This window comes from Hypanus sabinus, chromosome 19 (genome assembly GCF_030144855.1).
Source record: "Hypanus sabinus isolate sHypSab1 chromosome 19, sHypSab1.hap1, whole genome shotgun sequence".
Taxonomy (NCBI): Eukaryota; Metazoa; Chordata; class Chondrichthyes; order Myliobatiformes; family Dasyatidae; genus Hypanus; species Hypanus sabinus.
The window spans coordinates 50,147,030-50,173,628 of NC_082724.1; the positions used below are offsets into that span (position 1 = coordinate 50,147,030).

At 40.5% G+C, this 26,599-nt stretch overlaps 2 protein-coding genes across 7 annotated transcripts in view; both read right to left on the reverse strand.

Annotated features, from left to right (window-relative positions):
- Positions 1–231: 231 nt before the first annotated feature.
- bhlhe40 (basic helix-loop-helix family, member e40) lies at positions 232–4,408 on the reverse strand. Its single transcript, XM_059944378.1, has 5 exons — positions 4,129–4,408; positions 3,953–4,019; positions 3,596–3,703; positions 2,683–2,806; positions 232–2,169 (listed from the first exon to the last, which is right to left on the reverse strand). Exons 1-5 carry the CDS (start codon positions 4,203–4,205, stop codon positions 1,343–1,345), a joined length of 1,203 nt encoding a protein of 400 aa, XP_059800361.1. The 5' UTR covers positions 4,206–4,408; the 3' UTR covers positions 232–1,342.
- A 12,986-nt stretch (positions 4,409–17,394) lies between these two features.
- The window catches only part of itpr1b (inositol 1,4,5-trisphosphate receptor, type 1b), a 531,527-nt gene continuing 522,322 nt past the window's right edge, over positions 17,395–26,599 (reverse strand). For all 6 annotated transcript variants that reach the window (XM_059944385.1, XM_059944380.1, XM_059944381.1 and 3 more), the window contains one exon: positions 17,395–18,391. In XM_059944385.1, coding sequence (XP_059800368.1) covers positions 18,305–18,391 — 87 coding nt within the window. In that variant the 3' untranslated portion in view covers positions 17,395–18,304. The remainder of the gene's footprint in view (positions 18,392–26,599) is intronic.

Below are 26,599 nucleotides of genomic sequence, written 5' to 3' on the forward strand. Positions count from 1 at the left end.
TCTGCTGCCCTTTTTTATAGCACATGATTATGCAATGAGCTGGAAAGTATCCATGTGGAGGATTGAAATAATAGCCCTGGGCATTACAAGATTTTATATTGCCTATGTATGCTTAGTTTTAAAATGATTCACCGACTCAAGGTAACTGGTAATTTTTACAAGTAATTTGCTTAATTGACCAATGTGGTACATAGGTATTGGCTGCCACATTTACTGGTATTTACAAAATTCCACAGGAAAAATATTTTATTAATTGTATTTTTAAATGAATAGTAACATTTATGTATAAACAAAATATGTACAATACAATATTCCATCTGCTGTAAGTTTCCAAAAATAGTCTGTTTACCTCTCCCTATACAAAACTAATCTTCATCTTTTTTTTCAAAACATTACATTCAACCTTCCCATATTATCTGAATTCCATTATTTACACAAATACACGCATTTACCAGCAGATCCATACCAGATATCGAAACCTGAAAGGCAACATCTTTTACAAATGGCAAAGAAAATAAAAAGATTCATTATTTTTAAATACATCTCATTGAAGTACTGTGCGTTAAACAGGCTATCCAGTAATGACTTTGGCATCCTCAAAACCTCGACCAGCTCACCATTCACACATAACACATCAACATTTACAGCAATTTCTTGCAGTTCTCTCAAACAGTATGCTGACACTTCTAAAAAAAACACTTCATACATCACTTGTCCATATTATGGTCACCACTTCCACTCAACAACCCCTTTAAGAGCCTGCAAGGATAGCTACTACTGACTTTTATCAATCCTGCAAAAATACAGGTATATACAGAAGCAGTTACATTTAATATTTGGTGCTTTTAAACTGGGTGGGATCATTTAGCAGCATATCAGTGCTATAGGAAGGGCACAAGTCAGTTCCTTGGCTATTATTACAGCAGAAAGCTTAAGCAGCATCTATAATTTCACCATTTACATTCATTTCACAGACAGTGCGTTTACACCTCTGAAACTATATTAAAGCTTTGGAGGTTTTGTTTAGCTGGGAAATAAGAACGGTGACGGAAAGTTTATTTATTTTTTAATCCATTGCACTTTAAAGCCATTTTTATGCAAAGACTTCACATCTGAAGCAATCTGCTGTCCATTCCTATAACTGTGAATGAATTATGGTCTCGACAGCCATTTCAAACTGTTTACATTAGCTGAGGCTACAACTGTTGGGAAATGGCGTCAAATCTAAATGTAAACACTAACCAACCTGGGATTACATCATTTTCAAACTAGTTTTAAATTGAGAGATTTTTTTTTCATGTAAACACACAAGATTAGTCAAAGTTTCTGTTACGAAAATAAATCAGTCTTTGGTTTCCAAGCTCAGGGACGGGACTTGCTTAGGGACTGGAAGCAGAGCAGATGTGTCCATTGATGGGGAGATGGAGACTGGTGAGGCTCCCCTTTGGGAAATTAAGAGTGGAGAGAGTTTATCTGGGTTCATCAGCCCAGTGAGTGCAGCTGAAGCAGGAATCCCAGGGTACAAGACTGGCATGGAGGTTGGGTACCAGCACTTATCCAGCATGGGCATATATGCAGCAGCTGATGGTGGCAACAGGTAAAAAGGCACGCACAAAGGTGGCGGGTGATGACTGAGGAAGCTACCTCCAGCATGGTCACCGCTTGTCATGCGGATGTCCTCCTCAGACAGCTCCATTCGAACCTTTTTCATTGGCGGCTCCCCAAATTCCTGCTTAATAGAGACAATCCTCTCTGCTAATGGGTGCTTCAGCTCAGTTTCCCTCTCGGCGCCCTCCAGCTCATGCTTGGAGTCGTTCTTATCGGGCTCGCCGCCGTAGCCGCTGTCAGTGTCGGTGTCACTGCCGCTCTGCTCGCTGCTGGCTGGACAAGTCCTCTGGATTACAGGCACACAGTTTTTGCCAGGTCCCTCAGCCCGGGACCTGAAATCTCCTTCCAGAAACCGCACTGAGCTCTGCCCTATCCCGTGAACATATCCCCCTGTGTGCATGTCTGCTCCCATCTTCTGAAGATGATTTATTAAGTGTGCAGGCTTCACCTCTCTTTGATTTTCATACTTGGCCAAATATTGGAAAACTTCTTTGGCACACATTTGGAATCCAGACTGGAACATCTCATGACCAGACTCCGATGCCTTAGCTGTCTGTTCACCTGAGAAATGAAAAGAAAATTGCATTAAAACCTGACCTACATAAACTCCATCATGAATGAGACTAATCTTCAGCTATAGTCAAAGGCCACATTTTCTTTTGTTTTATACTCAATCTTTTTACAGATACTTGATTTGTGGTTATAGATATATATTTACAGTAATGCATCTGGCAACTAGTTCAGATTCCAGTGAACAGTAAAGTTTTATACATTCTTTAATAAAAACAGGATCCTGGAACAACTTGAAAGAACCAGAACAGCTTATGTTGAACATGCCAAATAAAATTACCACCATTATGGACTATACCAATCATGTCACTATGACAACAAGTCACTGCACTGGGAATTAAGATTTCAATGCCAGAATCAAAAGAAATCACAAATCCGCTAACATGCACAGAAAGTTAATTGGTTTGTACCTAAATCTAGAAATGTATTAATATAGGCATTTTGTATTGTATTTATGAAGACAACTGTATGCAAAATCCAAACATATTTCCAGTCTCTGCTTACCAATTTGTAAGCCATTCTGCAAGGCTAGTATTTTTTGTTGCTGCTGTTCAATAAGGCCAGTTAATGCCTTCACGTGCTTCAAGGTAAGTTCAAGAACCACAGCCTTTTCCAAATGCCCCAACGTCTGAAATGGAGAGAAGTGTGATTAAAACGTGCACTCAATGATGTGGCACCCTGTGAAAAACATAATGTCTATCTGCCCGTTTAATCAATGGTATCCCACACCCAGCAACGACTTACCAAGTGTTTAAGGGATTCCTACAAATTTTAACTAAACAAACAGACTCCAACTAGGCCTATAATTAAATGTATTGTACCTCATCTTTACAAACGTAATGAATGGAACTAACCATTAAAAAGCAATGCAACGGAATCGCTATTAACCATTTAAAGCTCATATAACTAAATACATCACAATCCCTTGCAACGAACTGTCTCATAATTAAAATCCCAATAGCATCACACTGGTGCTAAGTGTCCCACCAGTGCGAGTTTTGTGAATACAATAGCGAATTGCTGCTCTTCACATTTAGAAATCTTCCCTGGCGGAATAATTTAACCGATGCTGGTAAGAAACGATACTCCGGTAAGTAACTAGGAAACCCCAGGCGTCTAACACAGAATTTTGCCTCCCGTTCATGACCCACTGTCCAAAATACTAGTAAACCCTGCCCGCCCCTCCAAAGGGTTTGCTTTATTTACTCAAACCACCTAATTTTGAATATCTCCACCCCGTCCAAACTAGTGCATTGCCTCTCCAAATAAATACAACCCGAGAATTACTCAAAAGCAAGATGATGCCAGATATTTTCATCTTTAAATAAACACTTCCCTCCTCATCTAGGATATCGACACGCAGACAGATGGCGCCTTTAACAGTTATACCAAGGCACGTTTAATTTCAGGGTCTCACCGTCAGTTTCAGATGTTCCGGGAGCATGTCCTTTAGCTGTGCAATGCACTCATTAATCCTGTCACGCCTTTTCTTTTCTATCAGTCGGTGAGGCAATTTATATGTTTCCTATAATTAAGAAAAGAAAGCGTATTAACTGTTGCCTTTTAGCACAGATTTAAATAAAAAAGGGCTGTTATTTAAATCAGGCACCGCTCACACAGATACAACGCACAATCAGTACTGTGCCCGAGAGTATAGTAACAGAGATAAATCAATACAATAACGGGCGGGGGGGGGGGGGGAGGGTGGTGGTAAAGAGGATAGGTAACAGAGATAACGACAAACAGTGGCAAAGAATACAGAAATACAACATACCTTATTATCGTCCCCTTTCTTCAGTCCCCTCTTGGTCTTATAAAGAAACATATGAGAAAATTCCATTCTGTGGAGAGAAAGGTAAAATAATGAAAGTCGAACTGTGATTTTTATTCTTTTCAAAACCCAACAATATACAATAAAACAAATTTAACAATTAAAATTCAGAAGCCTACCCTTGCGTTTCGTTGTTTTCAAAAGTTGGGATTTTTGCCATCCGAGGGGGAGGCTGAGCACTCGTGATCCTTTCCATTCCGGTAAAAATTTACTCTTTCTGCTGCCGGTGCTGCTTCTCGGGGTTTCCTTCTCTATCTCTGTCTCTCTATCTGCCTTGCCGACTGATCAGTCGGAGTTTGCTGCACCACACTTGCCTTTAATGAACGTGTGGGTGTTAGAGAGCTACGTGTTAAACCCTGTGACTCCAGGCACGTCTTTGCTCTTACAGTAAAAAAAGAGCTCCAGTCACATGAGACTCACGTGTACAGGAGGCTGCTCACATCTCTTGCTCTCCCTAATCTGTCTGTCCAAAACAAGAAGTGATTGGGAGTTGAGAAACCGATCAGATGTAAAATCTTTAAGAGAGTCGGGATAAGGAGGATTCATCAAAAACTTGACTGGAATGCCGCATACATAACATGTAAAACAAATAAACTAATAATATTCGCGGTGTCAGTTGGATAAGCGACCAGGAAATGAGTGATCGGCTGCCGATAAACTGTTAATGAGTTGATTATAATTCCAGATGTCGTTGGTGTATTGGTTCGGGTCTCTGGATACTGTCGTATGCCACCTGATTTTATTGAGGGGTGGGAGGGTGGAGGATTGGGGTCGTGTCTCCCTCTGGAGTAACTGCCCTAGAGTCGAGAGAGCACAAGGAGCGGAAAAACCTGGCATTGCGTCCTGCAGGAACGGGCGCATGAAGTTGCCACAAGTGACACCACATTTATGCAGCTATTAATTGCTGGGCTGGGTATGGTGTTGATTAACAGAGATCGCCCGTTTTGCTATCAAGTAGTGTTTTCTTTTTCAAATTTGAAAGAGGTGCTGGTTAAGGGGAGTGTAAGAACGGGTGTCCGATTTGGGCTTTATAAAACCTGGCGAGGGAGTATAGTGATATAAGCTCAGACGGCAGTTTAATTCAGTCTGACCGCAGGGTCGTGGATCTGGCAACCCGAGCGCTGCGGAAAACGTGAGAAATTATCATGAAATGTAATCGGACAGTAAACAGGGGTCACAACAATCAGCCAGGGAGGGCCGTCTCAGGAAACACCATGGAACAGATTCCCTCCTTCTCATCGCATCTTCCGTCTGCTCGGGAGAGCCTTATTCAACGCTACGTTAGGGGATTAGCGGATTGAAACTTTGGAAACTGTTAGGTCAGTGCTGCAAACTGAAACTAGCTTTAATGAAGGGAAGCGCCAATGGTAAAGTGAGCCGGGTGTTACATAACAGCGGGTTTGGGAAGGTGAGCGTATGGTGCGAATGTTTTGAGGTGTTAGGTTTAAACATGTTTGCTGCGCAGTCTGCTCCAGTCTGACCCCGCCCCGCGGCGTGCGGGGTAACGTGAGGTCTCGCCGGCTGCTGGCGAGAGGTGCAGTGGCAGCTGTCGGCGAATCTGACCATGAGGACGCAAACGTGACAGTGGAGGCAGAACGCAGCAGCAACACAGGACAGTCCCCACACCACATCAATAACAGGCGGGGATTTCAGAACCTCTTCTCTCCCGAGTAAACACGCACAAACGAAAAATCCCACGGGGGAACGAAAAGGAAGATGACTTTTAACTATTTAAATACCACATTTTGGCCGTAGCCCCCTATATGAACGTGCAACAACGCCTTTCCCCTGCTCACCCTTTCTGCTGTCATGCATGTCATGTTTACAAGGCTCATTTTCACCGATTTTCCCTTTCCACAAGCTCTCTGCCCCAGACACCGCTATGCGCAGTCTATTTTCAGGGGAATTAATGAAAGGGGGAAACAGCCCATCTTTAGAAACTCTCGAAAGACTCGTTGTTTCTGCTGCACTGGGATTCCCCCCGGGAGGGGGGGAATTAATGGGGGCATGGATATTTTGCATGGAAGATCGTAGTTAATGCTGTGGTTTCTGAGAGGTAGGCGAAACGGGGAGGGGGGGGGCAAAAAGCTAAAAAGCAGAGCCAGTTTTTCCTCAATGTTTTACAATATTTCGGTGCATGAGGCAATAATGAAGCAGAACCAATATTTTTCAAAATATTTCACCTGTTTCCGTAATGAATAAATAATAAACCGATAAATTTAACACTTCATCTACTCTCTATTTCGTAAGTAATACACCGGCACATTTCGTCCCCTTCCCCATTTCAGATTTCTGGGGAAGATGGGGGAACGGGCAGTCAATTGAGAGAAGGAAAATCGGGGTAAATTCACAATTCGGGTGGAGGTGCGAATTTCCTCAACGCCCACAGAGACTATATAAGGACCAGTTGCTGCAAGCTTCCGGCCTCTGCAATTTCACACAGCAGTTACCATTAATTTTAATCACGATCCTTGCTCCGGACTGGATCCGGCGATAGCAGAGTGCGTCCGAGGTTGCCAACTCTGATTGGTCATATTCTTGGAGGTTACGTCACATGACTTGCTGTTTCCAATTGCTACGATCCAGACAAACGGCTGATGAATAATTGGGAGTGAAATTTTAACTGTCTCCTTGGTTTATACTTATGGAACAGTGTTTAGTAAATTATTCTAAATTCAAGGAGAACACTAGGGAGTTGCACACCCAACCCGTGTGTTTTTAGCTGGAGCGCTCGGTCTGGGGAAAAGTTCAGGGACCAGAATTAGGCTGCACGGGGCACATATTGACTGTGAAAGGCGGCGCAATTTGTCTCTTCCTCCCTGACCTTTTCTAAAGACCAGCAAATTTCTCCGATGAAACGTCTATCCGTTAACAGTTCCTATCAAGTATCAGCAGCGCCTCAAAAGCAGTGTATTTCAGATCCTATTACTAAGTAAAAATAACCCTAATTTCACCGGCAAAATGCATGAATCGGGATGTTCCAATTGACGCGTGCTGGGTGCACGTCGGTGGGAACGAGTGTATACAAACAGCAGAGCCGCTGCCTCAGACCTATGGTAAATCCTGACCCCAGGCACTGTCTGTCTCCCGCACCGACGTGCCGGTAGGTGAATTGTCCCAGTGTATGAGAGCGGTAGAATCTGCGTGGAGTCTCCTCCGCGCGGAGAATGAGTGCATGGATATTGCAACGGTGGCTGGGATGTTACGAATGGGGATTGTGAGCTTGTATGGACTCGATGGACCGAAACGCCGCATGGAAATATAGTGGAAAGTATTTCTGGTTCTTTATCTGTCCGCCGCTGTACGTATTACACGGCTCCAAATCACGTTATTATGCTCGATTCCGTTTTCATAAGTTTAATCTCGCTGTCAGTTCTGGTTAGTGTTTTCCTCTTAAACTCAGTGGGCAGAACTTTCTGGGGGATTTCCGACACCTACAGTCGTGTCGGGGTCATTGTGATGATTGAGTTATCTCCTCAGCTGGCCAGCGCAGTTGTAATCGTATTATGAATCGTCTTTCTCGGTCTCGCTCCCCATTCGCACAGAAGAACTTCACGCCAAACTCATTGTTTTTATTTGTCGCTCGGCAGAATGGGTGGAGCTAGAATTGCTCACCGAAGTTTGTCCAGGGATCACATTTCCCTCTCTCGGATACACAACTCAACCTTTTCAGGAATAGCTTCTTCCCCTCCGCCATCAGATTTCTGAATGGACAATGAACCCTCGAGGGTTACCTCATTATTTATTTCCTCTCTACACTACTTAATCAACACGTTCTTTTTGTGTATATAGTTAATGCAAAACTATAAAAATCAATGCACTGCTGGCGCAAAACAAGAAATTTCGCGACATATGCCGGTGATATGAAACCGGATTCAAGTACTGCAGACACAACAACGTTTGTCCGCAAAGTTGAGACTGCGATGCAAAATCGCTGCTGTGCTTTATTGGTGTGCAATTAACATGAGTGTGAACAGGTGTCGAGAAGTGGCGGGTCCACAGCCTGGGCTCGAGTCTCGCACATAGTCACCACGTGAGTCACATTAAAATGACACACGTCTACCTATCAATAATTGCAGTTGCTTGTGAACTGACTGACATATTCCTTTATCATTTAAAGAATTGCGCATTGTAGATCTCCCATTTACAGCTTTGGCGGGGAGGGTGAAGGAGGAGGGAAACTGATAACAGAGTTCAAAAAGACCAGCTAACAGCCATTTTACACGAATCCTACTTAATATTATCCCTACTTTCTCAATAACTCCCGCCAGATTCTCCCACTTACCTGCACATGCGGGGTAAATTACTGTGGCAAATCAACGTAAGCAGTTTTTTTGAGGGGGGGGGGATGAGATTGGAGACTCCCACACAACCAAAGAGAAATATGCACATTCTGCACGGACGGACCTGAGGTCAGAACTGAACCCCGGTCCACGAAGCTGTGGTTCGACGTGGTCTTATAACTTGTTGTTTCAAGGGGCCTACTAATCATAACCTTAGGGCTGGGTGTCTCTCAGTCGGTTCGCTCAGCGACCGCCTGGCAACTGTTTTACAGCTCACGAGGCCCTTTCGAAGCACGCGTGAATACTGACTGCTGGAGTACAGCTGAACACGGGGAACCTGCCCCCAGCAATTCACCTCAACAGTAGATCTAAGCACACCGATGCAGCATGTACCATACACAAAGCACCAGAGCAACCCAGCGATGCCAATAGAATACCTCCCAAACCAGAAGATCAGATCTATCGAATTAAATCCACTCATAAACCTCTTTAGACCACACCAGAGACATTGAAGTGTATTCTGGCTCCTTTATTTCTGCTGCATCCGAATCCTAAAACTTTCTACTTAATAGCAATGTGGAAGTACGAGAAATTTGTAGAGTCCAGCGAACCGCAGAGTGATACTTCACCTCCTTTGCGGAGGGAATTAGAAGTGGACAATACACACCTATCTTACTTGTCACACCAACTTCCAATGTACAGTGCCTTGAAAAAAAGTTTTCTGCCCTCACAATTTTCACATTTCACTGCCTAATTTTCCAAATTTAAAATATTTGAGCTGATCTACAAAATATTGTGCCTCCTGTCAAACCAAATGAAGAATTCCAAAACCTGTCAACAACTTCCTAAAAGTTAAAAAACAAAATCGTGAATTTGAGAGAGTATTCATCCCCTTTGTAATTACCGTGCCAGCTTTCCTCCGGTACAATGTACTATATTACCTTGTCAACTCACCCAAATTGTAGGATCGCCTGGTTTCAGTGAATAAGTAACCCCTCTCTCTGTAAGATCTAACAGTGAGGTGGATTTTTCAACAGACCAAACCAAAATGAAGACAAAGGAGCATTCAAGGCAAGTCAGGGAAATGATAACAGAGAAACACAAATCTTGCTCCATCACAGTGTGAAAAAACAAATAGAGATTTGTCCATAAAGACTACTGTCTGTAATGACTGGGAGAGATGGTTCAACTAAGTACTGAGCAAAGGGAGATGAATGCTTTTGGAATGTTGACATTTCAGGTTTTGAACTTTTAGTTTATCAGACAGACAGACATACTTTATTGATCCCGAGGGAAATTGGGTTTCGTTACAGTCACACCAACCAAGAATTGTGTAGAAATATAGCAATATAAAACAATAAATAATTAAATAATAATAGGTAAGTTATGCCAAGTGGAAGTAAGTCCAAGACCAGCCTATTGGCTCAGGGTGTCTGATACTCCGAGGGAGGAGTTGTAAAGTTTGATGGCCACAGGCAGGAATGACTTCCTATGATGCTCATTGTTGCATCTCAGTGGAATGAGTCTCTGGCTGAATGTACTCCTGTGCCTCTCCAGTACATTATGGAATGGATGGGAGACATTGTCCAAGATGGCATGCAACTTGGACAGCATCCTCTTTTCAGACACCACCGTCAGAGAGTCCAGTTCCACCCCCACAACATCACTGGCCTTACGAATGAGTTTGTTGATTCTGTTGGTGTCTGCTACCCTCAGCCTGCTGCCCCAGCACACGACAGCAAACATGATAGCACTGGCCACCACAGACTCGTAGAACATCCTCAGCATCGTCCGGCAGATGTTAAAGGACCTCAGTCTCCTCAGGAAAGAGAGACGGCTCTGACCCTTCTTGTAGACAGATTCAGTGTTCTTTGACCAGTCCAGTTTATTGTCAATTCATATCCCCAGGTATTTGTAATCCTTCACTATGTCCACACTGACCCCTTGGATGGAAACAGGGGTCACCGGTGCCTCAGACCTCCTCAGGTCCACCATGATTTACAGATTTCCCTATTTTTGGGCTCTATTGTGAACAAAGGAGCATGTGATTCACCAATGAAAATTCTCGGTTATATTAATCAAAATCCCTGGTTGTAATTAGTACTCATTTACGTGAACAAAGGGTTGGGGGTTGAATACTTTTACAAGGCACTGTATAGATAAATATAAATAAAAACTGATTTTGTATTGCAGCAAATATGTTAATCTCTTTCACACTGTAAATTCTCACAAAGATTAAGGAGATGTTGACCAGATAATCTGTTTGCTCATGCTTGATGATTCACTTGAGAATCGAAGTTTCCTACAGTTACCTTCAGGAAGTATTGGCCCAGATTCCATGTTTCAGGGTCCTTGAGCTCAGAGTTTACCACTAAACTGCAGATGATACTGCTTATGTGTGATCTTTTGGTAATGTAACTAATCTTAATAGTAGAATATTTCACTTTGTTTTACCCAATTCCTTCCACCAAAAGTTAGAAAGAAGGAGTTATTCTTTGAATATGAAATGGATTGGGATAAGACAATTTCCAATGCAGATCCGATTTGAATTCTATATGCAAGCACATTGTAACTTAACTTTTTGGTTCTCAGCTGAAGACGAGCTACAGACATGGGCGCCACCATCACTTTTCTTTTTGTTTCAGAATATCTGCCCCAGAGGTGTGGCTCAATCACCCTCATCAGTGAGTCTGGACCCTTGAATATAATGTGTATATTGACATTCCAGCACAGTACTGAGAAAATGCTCTAGCAGGACATGTCATCCTTCTGATGAGAAGAATGTCTCTTAGGTAAAGCTGAATGGCAGAATTTGATGGTTATCCTGGAAGTTAACATTTTAAGTGATCACTTGCAGGATATCTCTGTATGAGTACTTTCGGACACTATATTCAGGCTTTTCCCTCCATCTACAGTATTTTCCTCTTAGCACAGAGCTGGGGGAATATCATCCAGTTAGTTCCCCTTTCTCAGCTTTGAGCACCTCTGTCAAATCCCTCAAAGAGGTAACCACAAAATAAGTTCCAGAAAGGAGGTGGCTGACTATTGACAGAAAGGTCAGGAAGGCAGGGAAGAATGCGAAACATGAAATAAGTTAACCATTTATTTGTTTTGGTTGCTCTGTATTGACTTTACATTCTTGTCTGTCAACAGTGAACCAATAAAATGGCCACTTTTTTATTTACCCGTCTAGATGTCAGATATTTAAATTATGTTTCCACAACATGACATCTCCATAGTTTGACTGCAGATTAACCCTCTAAAGACTTACTGATTTTTCAGAAGGGGCTTCTTAATAAAACATCCAACAGGTTTAATAAACTGAAAACTTCTATAATATTCTGTTGCTACCATCATTCTTTCAAAAGCACCAATTTGTGCTGTGGTCAATTTCCACATCCAGGCAGATAAAGTAGTTTTAATAAAGTAAGCAACAGATTTGCAACTCCTCTTGACTGGAGTTCCTAAGGTAGTAACAGATGAGAAAAGCCTGTTTTGGTAATGGCATTCTTCTAGAAAGAGTCCAGGATTCTGAGACGCTTCCGGACCTGACCCCCCCCCCCCCCCCCCCCCACCCAGTACACCCTTGGTTGTTTTGGTGGTTAATGCAAACAGAACATATGTCGATGTACAAGTGACAAATAAACCAGTCTTGAATAATATTGTGGCCTTAAATAATTTCTTAAATCTGTTTCTGGATTTGTGTGTTTTATAGTTTGAGGTTCACTCTGCCATGTCTTCAAAAGCCAATATTGTAAACTCTGGAACTCTCTCCAGAAATCTCTCTGACTGCACTTTAATTACAGTTCTTTATTCTTAACACCCTGATTAAACTCCTGTCTACATTTCTTGTCACCTCTTCATGTGTCTCAGTTTTAACTTTTTTTTTCTCTCTTGATAATACTTCTGGAAAGTGTTGCAATACTTTGGATAAGTTTGGGGTTATATCATGCACTGAGTTACTATTGCCCTATGACGTGATCACGTACATTTATCTTTGCGAGATATCTGCTCACACATCAACCGAACAGTATGAAAAGCCCAAGTATTTCCCCATATTTTCTTGCTTAAGAAACTATTTACTGGTTTTATTTAAATTGTCTTTATTTTCAGAAGTTTATATGGCACTTTGATTTATCAGAGGAAATGATACTGCCCTTACAGTTGTAGCAAGGATAGCTTGCTGGATTTTAATGTACCAATGACTTCACTGTCACAAAGGAAAGAGGGGTTTGGAAATGCAAACTTAAGTCCTCCATGAATTAGTGTGCAGAGATCAATCACCTTAGGAATTCAGTAATTTTGCTTAAGTCACTCTGGTAATTTTATTTCTAGCACTAGTTGCTCAGCTTAGAGACAGTGCCAGAGAAGAAAATGGCAGATAGAGTGATTGTGTGCTCTCAATTTTGAAACTGGTTTTTAGCTTTTTCTTTCTTATTTTGTCACAACTTTGATGTCAGTTTTATATTTAGGTGTATTTTATATTTGCTCACATGATATTAATGTTTTATAATAGCTGGGATATTAAATGTATCACAAACAAATGAAAATGTTCAAGGCATATGGGCATAGTGCAGTAATGATCAGATATGTTCTTACTGAGTAACCAGTCAGGTCCTGGGTTGAATGGTCTACTCCAGTTTCTATTTTTAGGTCCGTTTCTGACAATATGTATACACAATTATTGAAACAGATTAAAACTTTATTTCAATCTTTGGATGGTTGTTTTAAGATGCTAAAAATACAATTAAGCCACAATAATTGACTTTGTTTTCTGTCTGACTTCTAGCTAGGCTTATTTATTTATATTGTAGAAGAAAAGTACTAGATTCCTATCCAAATTGAATGATTTTCCTGAATCAATTTTGCCTAGCTCTCAATTAGCCCACACCTTTCCTTAACAGGTCCAGACAAAAAGTTGAAACTTCTGCCAACAACATAATTCAAAAGTTCAAATTTCAAAGTAAATTTATTATCAAAGTACATATACAGTATGTCACCATATACAACTCTGAGATTTATTTACTTGTGGCCATTCACAGTAAATGCAAGAAACACATTAGAATCAATGAAAGCCAAATTCAACATGGCAGACAATCAATGTGCTAAAGGCAACAAAATGTGCAAATATAAAAGAAAACAATATTAAACAAATAAATAATAACCATCAAGAACATGAGATGAAGAGTCTTTGAAAGTGAGTCCATAGACTGTGGGAACAGTGCAATGATGGGATGAGTGAACTTATCTCCTTCTCGTTCAAGAGTCTGATGATTGAGGGGTAATAATTGTTCCTGAACCTGGTGGTTGAGTCCTGAAGCTTCTGCACCTTCTTCCTGATGGCAGCATCAAGAAGAGAGCATGGTAGGATGCTGGAGATTCTTGATGATGGATGCTGCTTTCCTGCAACAGCATCCATGTAGATGTGCTCACTGGTGGTGATGGCTTTACCCTTGATGGACTTGGCTGTATTCAGTACTTCTTGTAGGCTTTTCCATACAAGGGCATTGGTGTTTCCATACCAGGTTGTAATGAAACCAGTCAATATACTCTCCACATTTTGTCAAAGTTTTAGATGACATACCAAGTTTGCAAACTTCTATGAAATTAGAGGCTCTGCTGTGCTGTATTCATTATGGCATTTATGTGCTGGATCAGGATAGATCCTATGAAATGATAACACCAAGGAATTTAACGTTACTGACCCTCTCCACCTCTGATCTGCTGATAATGACTGGCTCATGGAGTTCCAATTTCCTCCTTCTGAAGCCAATAAGCATCTCCTTGGTCTTGCAGACATTGAGTGAGAGGTTGTTGTTGTGGCACCAATCTGCCAGATTTCTTTCTCCCCGCTACGTGCTAATTTGTCACTACCTTATATTTGGCCAACGACAGTGGTGTCATGAGTAAATTTGAATATTGGCATTGCAGATATGTTTAGTAGAAAGTGAAAAAAGCAGGACACAAAACAAGCAGCCTTGTGGTGCACCTGTGCTGATGCGGATTGTGGTGGGGTTATTTTTGTTAATCTGAACAGTTTGGGGTCTGGAAGTACGGAAATCGGGGATTCAATTGCAGAAGGAGGCATTGAGGCCATAGACTTGGAGCTTATTGATTACTTTTGAGGGGATGATAGTATTGAATGCTGAGCTGTAGTTGATAAAGAGCATCCTGATGTAAGCATCTTTACCATCCAGATGTTCCAGGGTTGAGTGTAAAGACAATGAAGTGACATCTGCTGTGGACCTGTGTTATGGTAAGTAAACTAGAGTGGATCCAAGTTACTTCTCAGGAGGGAGTTTATATGTTTCATGACCAACCTCTCAAAGAGCTTCATCACAGTAGATGTAAGTGCTACTGGACAATGGTCATTGAAGCAGGTTCTTCTTAGGCACCGATATAATTGAAACCTGCTTGAAGTGGGTGGGTAACTCAGACTGCTGAAGCGAGAGGTATGGGATCTCCAGCCTATTGATCAGCACAGGCTTTTAGTACTTGGCCAAGTACCCCATGTGGCATGATAACTTCCCGTGGGTTCACCCTCTTCCTGAAGGAGGCTGAAATCATAGGGTCATCAGGGGCTGTGGGCGTTTGTGAAGATTCCTCCATGTTTTGATGGTCAAAGCGAGCATAGAAGGCTCACCTGGGAGCGGAGCCTTGTTGTTATCTATGTTACTTGGTTTCACTTTGTAAGAGGTAACAGCATTAAAGCCTGCCACAGCAGTCGAGCATCCTTCAGCGATTCCAGTTTGATCTGGATTTGCCACTTCGCATGTTGAGATGGCTTTCTGTTGCTTGTACTGGGACCCCTTATATCTTTCTTGGTTGCCAAATTTGAATGCCCGTGATCTGGCCCTCTGCAGGTTGCAGATCTCATGGTTCATTCAGGGCTTCTGGTTGGGGAAGACCCTGAATGATTTTGTGGGGCCACACTCATCTGCAACTGTTTTCATGAAATTCATGACAACTGTTGTGCACTCATTCAGATCCTCTGTTGAGTCCTTAAGAACACAGCCCAGTCCACTGACTGGAAGCAAGCTTGTAGCCTTTCCTCTGCCTCCCACGATCACTTCTTTGTTGTTGTTATCTCTGGAGCCTTGCTCTTTAACCTCTGCCTGTATGCAGGTAGGGGCAGCATAGGAATTCCTAACTGTAGAATAGCGGTGGTCAAGTATGTTGTTATCGCTGGTGCTGCAGGTTATATGCTGATGATAATTGGGCAAATATTCTTCAAACAAGCCTGACTGAAGTCCCCATCTATGATTTGGAAAATGTTGGGGTAGGCCATTTCTTGTTTGGTGATGACCATGTTCAATATTTTGAGTGCCTGATTAACGTTGGCTTTTGGTGGTAACGTAAACTGTGGTCAGTATCATGGAGGATGCATTGTTTGCTTCATTATCTTCCACATTAACACTGTAACTATACTTCAAAAGAACTTATTTGGCATTGCAGTAGTTTGAGAGATCAAAATTGAAAAAGGTGCCATATCCTTACAAGTCTTTTTTATCCTACATGTCAATGCCAAACAAGAACTTCAAGGAACTTTTAGTTAACTGTTTCCATTAAAAATGTTTTAAGAAAAAGGAAGAAGGAGACATCAAGAGTTATTAAGTTCTTTTTGTTTTACCACCAGGCAGAGTGGACAAATCACAACTGTACTTAATACATGCTGAGAATTCAGTACGAAGAGAATTCTTACCGAAATCCATTGTGGAATTCCAATCCAAATTTGATAGACTCCTATAAACTTGTAAAGGAGAAACAGTTGTGCCAACTCTTGGATGTAACTATTCAATTTAGTCATCTCATTTCCCAACTCCCTCCACCCCAACTCCAAATTCATTTTCTAAACCCGAATGCATTTCTAATTTTCTTACAGATTTTAATTCATCAACATTTCAGTAGTGCATTTAGATCTCAATAATCTGAAGAAATTTTTCCTCATTAACCCCCTCATTCTTTTGCTGCTTATTTCAAAACTATGACCTCTGGTGTCAAAGTGCTGGAGGAAATTGCTTTTCCTAATGTTGACATAGTCTCTAATAAATGTGAATAAGGTACCTTGATCAAGTGCTTTCCAAGTGCCCACTAAAGATTATGGAGTCTATTCGATGGGCTGAATTCTGCTCTTATGGCCTTACATACATTATTACTTCTTCACATGGCATCATTGCAGTTTCTGTACCTTCTTCATGTCTTTGATATTTGGTCTTAAAACTCATCCCAAAGTCATGTAGGTTGGGAGATTAACTGGCCATTTTAAGTTGCCCCATGAGTACATGAGAGGTAAAATGGTGGGAATATAGGGGGAAATAAAATAGAATTAGTATAATGGGTGTTTGTTGGTTGTTGCGGATTCATTGGATCAAAGTGCTTATTTCTGTGCTGTGTAATTAAAACATGCTGCCCAGATGAACAGTTGGCATTTGAAATTTTACATGTATTCATTCCTTTTTGTGTTCAGTGTCCCATACACAGTAGTTCATGTTCTTCCTTATCCATTTTACCAAAATAGAATATCTTGACCGACTGTATTAAAAAAATAATTTAGAAAGTGTTCCATGTTTAACATATTCCCCTTGAGAGATGAAGTTACACGTCAAAAGGCACTCTTCAGAATTTTGCTGTGGAGTGGAGGTGTAGATTTCTCCATGCAGAAAGGTGGTCAAAGTTTGGAAAAACTTTTCCACAAATGGGAATTGATGTGAAGCCAATTGCTATTTTAAAATCAGAGATTGAAAAATGTTTTTTCCATAAACAGGAATAAGCCATCTGGATCTGCACCATCATTCACATCAGATCCATTTTGCCTCTAGATCTCCATAGCCTATTGTCTTGTCTTACTGTCCCAAACTTTTATTGATAGCATACTGGAACAGCCAACTACGTACAGACATCAAAGGTTTACAACACCCGTAGGTAAAGAAATCCAATTCTCTGTATAAACAGTTAAAGTATTTGGATTGTTATTAATGAAAGGAAATGAACAAGGGCAGGCATGTGAAATAATGTTAGAGAATAGATGTGAACTGAGGAACAAATTGAGGGCAAAATTACTTTGATACTAAAATAAACTAGCAAGTGAAGTCACACACCAAAGCAGCATTATATATTTATTAAATAGCTTTTCTTATGCATTGAACAACTGTCATATCACACTCAGTTTGTATAATATTAGTGCTTTGTGTATAGTTTCAGTCATTAACACTACTGTCTTGGTCACTGATTTGTCTGCCATCTGTAAACTGAGGTACTTATACAAAACTAAACTAAGGCAGCAAATATACAAAAAGGTTTCCATTCATCCTTTTTTCAGCTTCAATGAAAATAAACAAGTGGATATTCATTTAGCAAAAGACAAGGAGGCTCCTCACAGGTGGTACACTTCAGTGTTCATCTACAAATGCAAAGTTATAATGAGTATTTTGCATATTCATTAATTATATTGCACATCAACTTACAAAAATAAGACAATTAAATACTGGGTACACAGTTATTTATTTCTGTACATACAAAAACCTCTGCCCTACTCATTTATTCCATCAGTCAGTTCCTCAAATGTGCTTTACTTTACTTTACAGCTACAAGTGGAGCAAGCAGGGGATAATCAGCACCCTCCCCTTTCAAACTCCCCGGCCTTACAATTAAGGTGGGGTTGTCCCTTGAAACTGCCCAAAGTTGCAACAATGGGCCTTTGGAGTAAACTTGGCCCCCTCCCCAGAACGAGAAGACAGCTCTGTCACTGCCCACAATCCTGCTGCTTACAAGGGAGACTTTAAAGAACACCTATGATTCCATCTTTGGCTGCGATAGAAGCAGAATATCCCAATGAGTGTGACAGAAAATAGTTCCTTAGGAATCTAGGTAACAGTAGCACGAGACTAAAAAGTGTCTTTTTTTTTATTCCTATGGTGCACACAAGTAAACATTTTGAAATCATATACTGGTTCAGTAGTTGGGTGACAGGTCCTGAGCCAAGCTATTTCAATCCAAAATGGCGACATCTCCTTCAGGCTGGCTGCTGTGGGTTAATGTTCATGTGCGGAGGATGCCCGAGGAGACCAATCCGTTGCTTTTGCTTCCTTTGTTCAGTCATCTGAAAAAAAACACACACACACATAAGTCATAAGTTCCATTAGAGCTCTTGAGTAATTTACTTTCTCAGAAACACAGCATATTAAAGCCACTCAGAGGATTTGAGTCAGAGGATTTCATAATATTTCAGAAGCTCAGGGTAGTGTATGTGACATATACGTACTTTGATAATAAATTTACTTTGAACTTCAAATTTATGTTGGCAGATCAACCTCCTGGCATTACTCGTATTTGGGCCGCTTCAACAGATCACTGAGGACAAGGAGAGACTTTGAAGTCTCACAGGACTCACATTACAGCAGTGTGAATAAGGAGGCAAATGTACACATTACCCTGGCAAACTATTATACATTTTTAAAAGATAGCATTGCAAGCTGCTGGTCAATTAGAATGCATTGCCTATAAACAATTTACATTTCTGGAGCAGTTCTGCAGGTTTATACATTTCCTGAACCATTACAGGAGAGGAGCTCCAGCTGTTCCTCAGTCACTGTCCGTTCACAGGTACACTCTTAAATAACTTGTGCACCACATCCAAATTAATGGGCAAGCACGGAAGGGAAGTTGATAGTAAGAAGTGCAATATTATCACCTATTCATACTTCATCTACAAAGTGGGTTGCTTGATCCCTTCTGAAAGGAATAAGATGCCTTGTTGGAGCTAGGAGAGATGTGGCTGGGGTTTTGCCAGTCAGTATGAAGAAAGAAGAAAAAGAGATGAACAAAAATGGAGCACGAGGAGACTGAAGTAACCTAAAGTATGTGGAGATTGGAATCAGTGAATTAAGATTTTAGTTGGGATAACTAACCCCAAATTCTCTCTTATTTGTTCAATGTTCATTTTCACATCATAACACTTTGACCCTTTTTTTTGGAATCTTACTCTGAGTTGCTAAATTATGTTAGTAATGCTACCTGAAATCCCAATTGCTAGGAACTGCTTGACAGTATGTCACGAGGATTTGCTGTTTGCATCATCCTGAATAACTGCATAAATAAATATTTTCCCATATTTCCCACATAGGAAGGATTTTGTGCAATAAATAAGCTCTGAATTAGTCTCTGGAATAGTGACCAGACGTCCACCCTACCTATTAAACAATGTATATTTTCTAGTGTGGAGATATTGAAGATATAAATTAAATTGAGGGAATTGATAGATAAATATTGCTTCTGGTGAAGCAACCAAGAACAAGGGACATAAAATAAGACCTGTCGGCCAGGAGAAAACTGAAACGGAAAGACATGAATTTATCAAAAACATCTTGCATCCCTTTCAGATGCCCCAAAGTAACTTCCAGCCAATGGGCAACATTTTAAGTTATACCTCAAAATTAATATGATACATGTTGCAGATAATTATTTGGCCAGGCTCCAAAAGTAGCAGTATAATAAAAATGCATATAATGTGCTTTATAATTGTTTACTGAGAATTAAATCTTGGTAAGTCACAGGGTCAAATCACAGAAAAATCTGAAATAGTGGTATATGATTTTGGATCCAAGGCAGATCTCAAGTGAACGACAGCACCTATGGTTCCTTCTGTCCTCATAGTTCAAATCACTGGAATGTGAACGGGATCCGTTCAATACTGAACAAGGAGTAATCACGTACAAGCCTGAATGTATGGAAGGACTTTTTCCATGCACAGAAATGGGAAATGTCTTGGAGACACAGAAGATTACAGATCCTGGAATCTGGAGCAACATACAAAATGCTGGAAGAAATCATGTGGTCAGGCAGCATCTTGGGAGAGAAATTCCAGTCAAGATGGAGGCTCTCGATCTGAAATGACAACTGTCCATTGTCCTCCATAGATATTGCCTGACCATTTGAGTTTCACCAGTATTTGTTCAGTGCTTGGTAAATGCCCTGGATGGGCAGAGTTTTGTTGGACAAAGATCTTGAGGTGCAGAGGCAGGCAAATAGAATAGAGGAGATCCTCCGGGATGCAAAGGAATGGTGCAATAGGACAGAGGAGTAAAAGGTCGACTCTTCTTCCAAGATGGGACCTTTTACAATGCATGTAAGCAATCGGGCACTGATGAGCCCTCCTATGCCACTCAACAAAACAGATGTATGCCCTGAAGCAACTTGCAAGAATGGCCTCTTCCAATGGAAGACCTGCAAATGAGCAAACATCAACTGTGTATGTACCTCAGGCAATTACATTTGTTTAATCTTTTGGTGAAAATAGATTTGACTGCAGGGGTGGAGTACACAAGCATACTTGTTTCAAACTAAGTTTTTGCTACTACAGGCATCTCAAGGCCCATGTCATCATACAACTTTCATCCTCTTGTTTGCAGTGCACTTTCCAAGCAAAGGGTCCTCTGCTCATCAGGCGTCTTCTAAAACAACGTATACATTTCATTTTGGCCAAGTTCAATAGGGGCATGCAAAAATTTTGAGTTGTGTTTAGATTAGGAGTGCTGCAGCAAGGGAAAACAGAATTACAAATTCCTACCGCACAGCAAAAGGCCCTTTGGCCCACAAAGTCCATGCCATCATTTTGGCCATCTACTATTTGCTTGCATTAGGTCTGTGTCAGACATAAGATACAGCTGTCTGAAAGCACATACCACCAGGCTGAAGGGCAGCCTCAATCTCACTGTTAGGAGACTACTGAATGTTCTCCTAGTACAATAAAATGAACTCTTGACCACATAATCTACCTTATAATGACCTTGCACCTTCTTGTCTATCTGCACTTTCCCTGTAAATATAACACTTTATTCTGCTCTTTAAGAATGAAATTATCTGTATTGGCAGTATGCAAGATTTTTACTGCTCCTCAGTATACGTGACCATAATAAACCAAATTGCCAATCCCTTTATACCTCACCTATTCAAATGCCCATCTGCTGTAAATGTTTCTTAATTATTGTGATCCTATAGAATTCCACTGCTTCCTCTGGCAGCAAGTTCCATATATCAACCACTGTGTCAAATAAAAACTTAACCCATGAATCAATAAAACTCCTTCCTCTCACTTTAAATCTATACCCTCTTGTTTTTGACACTTCTACCAAAACCATTCAGTTTACCTTGTCTCTGCCATTCAAAATTTTACACATGCCTTTCAAGTCACCTCACCACCTCCATCACTCCAGTAGAAACAAACACAGCTAATCCAATCTCTTCCCGTAAATAAATACCTTTGATCCAGGCAACATCCCTATGAATCTCCTCTTAATTGCAATCACATCCTTTCTATTCCTAATTACTCCACACTCCTCTTTCCTTCTTACCTAGGTTTCTGAAACAAAATATTTCTTATGGGGTGGGGTAAAGATTGGAGGGGCAGGGTAGGCGAACATGTTGGACTTGTTAAAGATCATTCATGGAAGACAAAAAAACCTTAAGTGCTATTTCAAAACTACCTGAAAGAACACTTGCTAGGCTTCCTTTCTGGATTGAGACTGAATTATCGGAAGTATTTTATTTCACAATTCAAGGTAAAAGTGGCTTGCAGTAGCTTACAGCATTATTTCTAAACCATGGTGAAGTTCAGTCAACAACTCAAGAGGAGCTCTGTTTCCTTCAGTAAGATCTACTACAGGAAGCTGGATAACGCAGCATGCCTTTAAAACAGTTCTTAACTTTTAGCGGACTTTTGCTAGCGGTCCTGAAATTTCTAACCATTTCCAGAGTTAGAGACAAGGTGCAGGAGGTTTGGTCTGAAAGTGGAATTTGGAAATTCTGCAATGCCAACAACTGCCAAACACCTCTGGGGTACTGGCATCAGAGTAGTTAATATCAAGTGGAAGCCAGTTTGTAGAAATGGCTTGTAATATTGTCCAATGTATTGAAAACAAAAGACTTAATTTTAAGATGATGTTCAGAAATCAAAAATACCTATTCATACAATGTATCTCATGATTTCAGTATATCCCAACGCTCTTTATGGATATTTTATTTTTAAATAGCTTCTGGATGATCCCCACTTAAGCATTTGGTGAAACCTGCAAACTTTGAGGAAGTGATTCATGGTCAATTCTTTGCTTTTACAGGGAACTGTGGAATATATGATGCTGGGCAAGCAGGCATTTGTATTGGTTCTGAAACATCACAGAGCATACAGAGACTGGGAATGACCAGAGAATGGTTAGTTTATCACAATAATTACTGATACCTGGCTGTTTGTAGTCACATTTGCCATATTTATGGTCAGACAATGAAGGTGACCTTGTTTGAAACCAAATTTTGCCCTGGATCATAGTAACAAGGAGAACTATGATTTGTCAAAAGGACCCTGGTTCTGGTGGAGGAGTCCTTTTCCTCATTACTTGAAGTTGATTAGCATTGAGTTAATGTTGTCAGGACCCAATTGGCCACCCACAAATCGTGGCTCTTCTTCATCAGGCCCTTGAAGTCAAGGAAGTCCTGCTTCCATTCTGGTTTTGTGGGTTCTGGGGTGATGGGTGAGGGCTGTACTGCAAGTTCTTCTACAGGTGGGCAAGGTGGTGTCTGATGAGCGAGTATGGATACTGGATGTTTCTGAGGACACTTAGATACTTCTCCCACAGGGAAAGAATTCCCACTATTCACAGTCTTTCACACTCATAATTTAGAAAACATCCATCAGAACTCTACTCCAACGAAAATCAAACAGCCCATCTTATCTCTCTTCAAAATTGATATGATCTATCCTGAACAACATCATGGGAACTGGTCAGCAGCTAATCCTGTGCATTCGTAAATTTGATCACATCTAGACTACATAAGCAATTTAAGCCTTTCTAATTACTTTGCTGGTGTGGTGGGGTGATTAGTATTTTAAACAGGGAGAAATAATTTCAAAGTGCTGAAATAACAATATATTGATGTCCCAATCCACTGCATTTCAACTGGTGACTAAGAGAGACAAATCAAGACACTGGTAAAGAAATTCTGGCACAATGACTAGTCTGGGGCCTTTTGAGAACTGGCTGAGACATCTGAGGGTCCAAAGAAATTGAACCTCAGGCCTGAGGTTCACTACTGATGCTGAATTATGCCTCCTGAGATAGATTGTCCAACCAGAAAATGCAATTCTAAGCCAACTACCTTATCATCAAATGGGTTTCAGGAGAGGAAGGGAAGTGGGCAGGAGACAGTTAGTTGTAACCTTAGTGTCTGACATTAGCAGAACACTTGTTGGTTTTTGCTTTTAATCTGCAAATTCTGTTTTTCTTGGATTAAAACTGGATCAGTCTTGTATAGTGCAAATTTATTCCATAATTATTAATGCACTCTAATCTGATTGACTCCTTTTCATTTTTACTACTCACTTAAGTTTAGCAGAAACTTTTTAATTTTCATCTCTCTTTTAGCAAAGGAGATGAAAGGAAAAGTATAGCAGGCTGGATGACATCAAAATCAATGAAAAATCGGTTATTCTTTGAGCTTTATTGTCTTAAATTGGTTTCCATCATTTGGCAAAGAGTACTAACTGGGTAGTGACCGATATTTTTCTAAGTGTGGATGGTACTTGACATTTCCATTCCATGTGAAATACAAGTTATTCGACTTGTACCATTACATGTCAGAGAAGACAATGGCCATTAACTTTTTAAAACTCTAATTAAATTCAGCAAGTGTTCCATCTAGAACTGGGAGAAATTTTGAAGAGACCGATTTGAACTAAAAGGATATTTTGATATCAATCATAATGACCCGGATTTTAGACAGACTTCACGTCTTGCAGAACCATGGCACAACTCTCCTTCAAAGAGGGAAAGCACGATGGAGATGTACTAAAAGTGCCACTGTCATGGAGAAGGTGCACAGGTCTACGTTTCACTCCTACAGTGAACAAGAGTTCCTCCTACATTTCCGCACAACAGCATTAAGCTGGTTTACTGGAACTGCAGACCAACCAGCATTCACTTTCCAGTTTCTTTCCAGTGACAGTGAAGAGAGAAACTTTCTTTGTGCCACTGTAACATTTGAGAAAACTACAAAGTTCTGTTCATTTCAATTGTTTTGTAATTGGTCACTGTTTCCGTTGCTTATGGAAACCCTGTCGTTTCTAACTGCTTCCTCAAAAGACGGTCATTTACACCCGTATGACGCAGCATAACCTGGAATAATACATCTTATTTTACCCACAGACTCACATGCACTGTAACTCTAAACCATATGTCTAGCAAGTGACCTCAGTCCTTCCCGTAGCTGAAGCAATCTCCATGCTTGATGGATAAATAGACAGTAATCAGCCAGGAAAGGTGTAAATTTTACTTTCGTTAATACAAGGTATATAAAACTTATCGATCACATATTTAAAGTCCTCTCTTAACAAAACGTGGTGTTCAATTTTTGGGGAAAAGGAGAGGGAAAAAAAAGCATTCACCTTAATAACTAAAATCAACAAAAAAAAAACAAAAAAAAACTTACCATGGCCAATGAGGAGGAAAAAAAAAGTGTTTGACAATCAGAAGAATGAAGTGCAAAATGAGAGCTCAATTATTGTTTGGTTAAGTTTTCAGCAGGCTTTAATCAGGGCTGTTAGAGGAATTTGTAGCTGCTGCATTCACTGAGACAACAGATAAACTGTGATTTTATGCAGGAGCCAGATTGGGCAGGAGATCCTCAGTTTCATGTTACACATTCAAGGGTTGAGTTTACTGTAAATGCCATTTATTTTCAGTTCTTGCAGGTTACGAAATGAGTCATATCCACCTTTAAGCTTCTCTTCTTAATCACCATTACATACAAGATGCATTTTATTTATGAACGTGCGTTTTGCTATGGAGTTTTTTTTTACAGATCCTGTTACCATCGATTTAAAAAAGACTAAGATTGGAAGAAGGAAATCAAAAAAACAGCAACTTTAAATTCAAAAGAACCCAAAGGGGAGTTAGCCCATTTAGCTCCTTGAATTGTTCTGCCGTTCAGTAAAATCATGGCCGGCTCAACTTTCCTTAATTTCCAAAAGTTCTCTTACTCAGTCTTGAGCATAACTCCATGACTGAGCCCCTGTTCCTCTTCAGTAGAAACTCACTAATATTCCCTCCTCTCTAGATGGAAAAAAATTGTCCACATCCCTACCCTAAATGGATGTGATATCTGGCTCTAGACCGCCCAGCCAAGCTCCAAGAATTTTATATGCCCCATGTCACTTTCTAAACTCATTCTTCTTGATCTCTCCTTATATTACCACGTCCACGATCCCAGGAGTCAAACAGTTGAACCTCTGTTGCCTTCCTTGTTGCATATGCAACCTTCCTTACCAAGGGAGTAAAGACCTGTGCACTACATTCCAGATGCTGACTCATCAGTCAGTACAGAAAAGTACCTTTACTCTTGTACAAAGATCTTCCATGTGATATTAACTAGAGACTATTATTCATCCCATAACAATACTTCATGATCCCAAAGACCCACGGATTACCAATCCTCCACCATTTCACTTCTGTGGAGAACAACCTGATGCAAACTTTCACCTGAAGTATAGTGCTTAATCAACAATCCAGCTTTTTTCAGGACCTCCATATCTTTTGTCAAAGCTTCCTACAATACTTTAGCCTAAGAAAAGAGCTGGGCAAGCTTAACAGTAATCTTCTACGCTTCTGTACTCTGCAACTGCAGTTGCAAGACCAACAATTATGTTACCTTCTTATGTTACCTCACAACCTGGTTATGAGGTTTTGATGAGCTCTAATCATGTATATCAAGGTTCCACTATTCATTTTAAACTCTACCACTTCTGATTGTTGATGTACCTTACAATAGTTCACACCTTACTGAACTGTACTTGCCAACTACCTTCCCATTTTGTTACCTTGGGATTTCCTTTAACCCTTCAGAAAACTTACTCTATGTTGCAATTCTTGAATTAGCTGTTCTTGACCAACAATAATAATAATATCCAAATTCCCAAGTATCTCAAATAACTGTGAGCCACAATTTACTATCTTATCTCAGTTCAAGACATATACTTTTACTGCTGTAACTTATTCTCTCCATCCACCTCACATGGCTGCATTATGCTTCATATAACATCTCCAGCAGGAAACTCCTTTTTTTGGAATACAGTTCATTGAGCTACACATAAAGGGCTGGAAGAACTTAGCATATCAAGCAGCATCAATAGAGGGAAATGGACAGATGGCATTTCAGATTGGGACCCTTAATCTGTACGTGAAAATCCAGCTACTACCACCTTTCATTGTTCTTTTCAGTTCAAATGGGTCTCAATCCAAAACATCGACTGCCCACTTCCTCC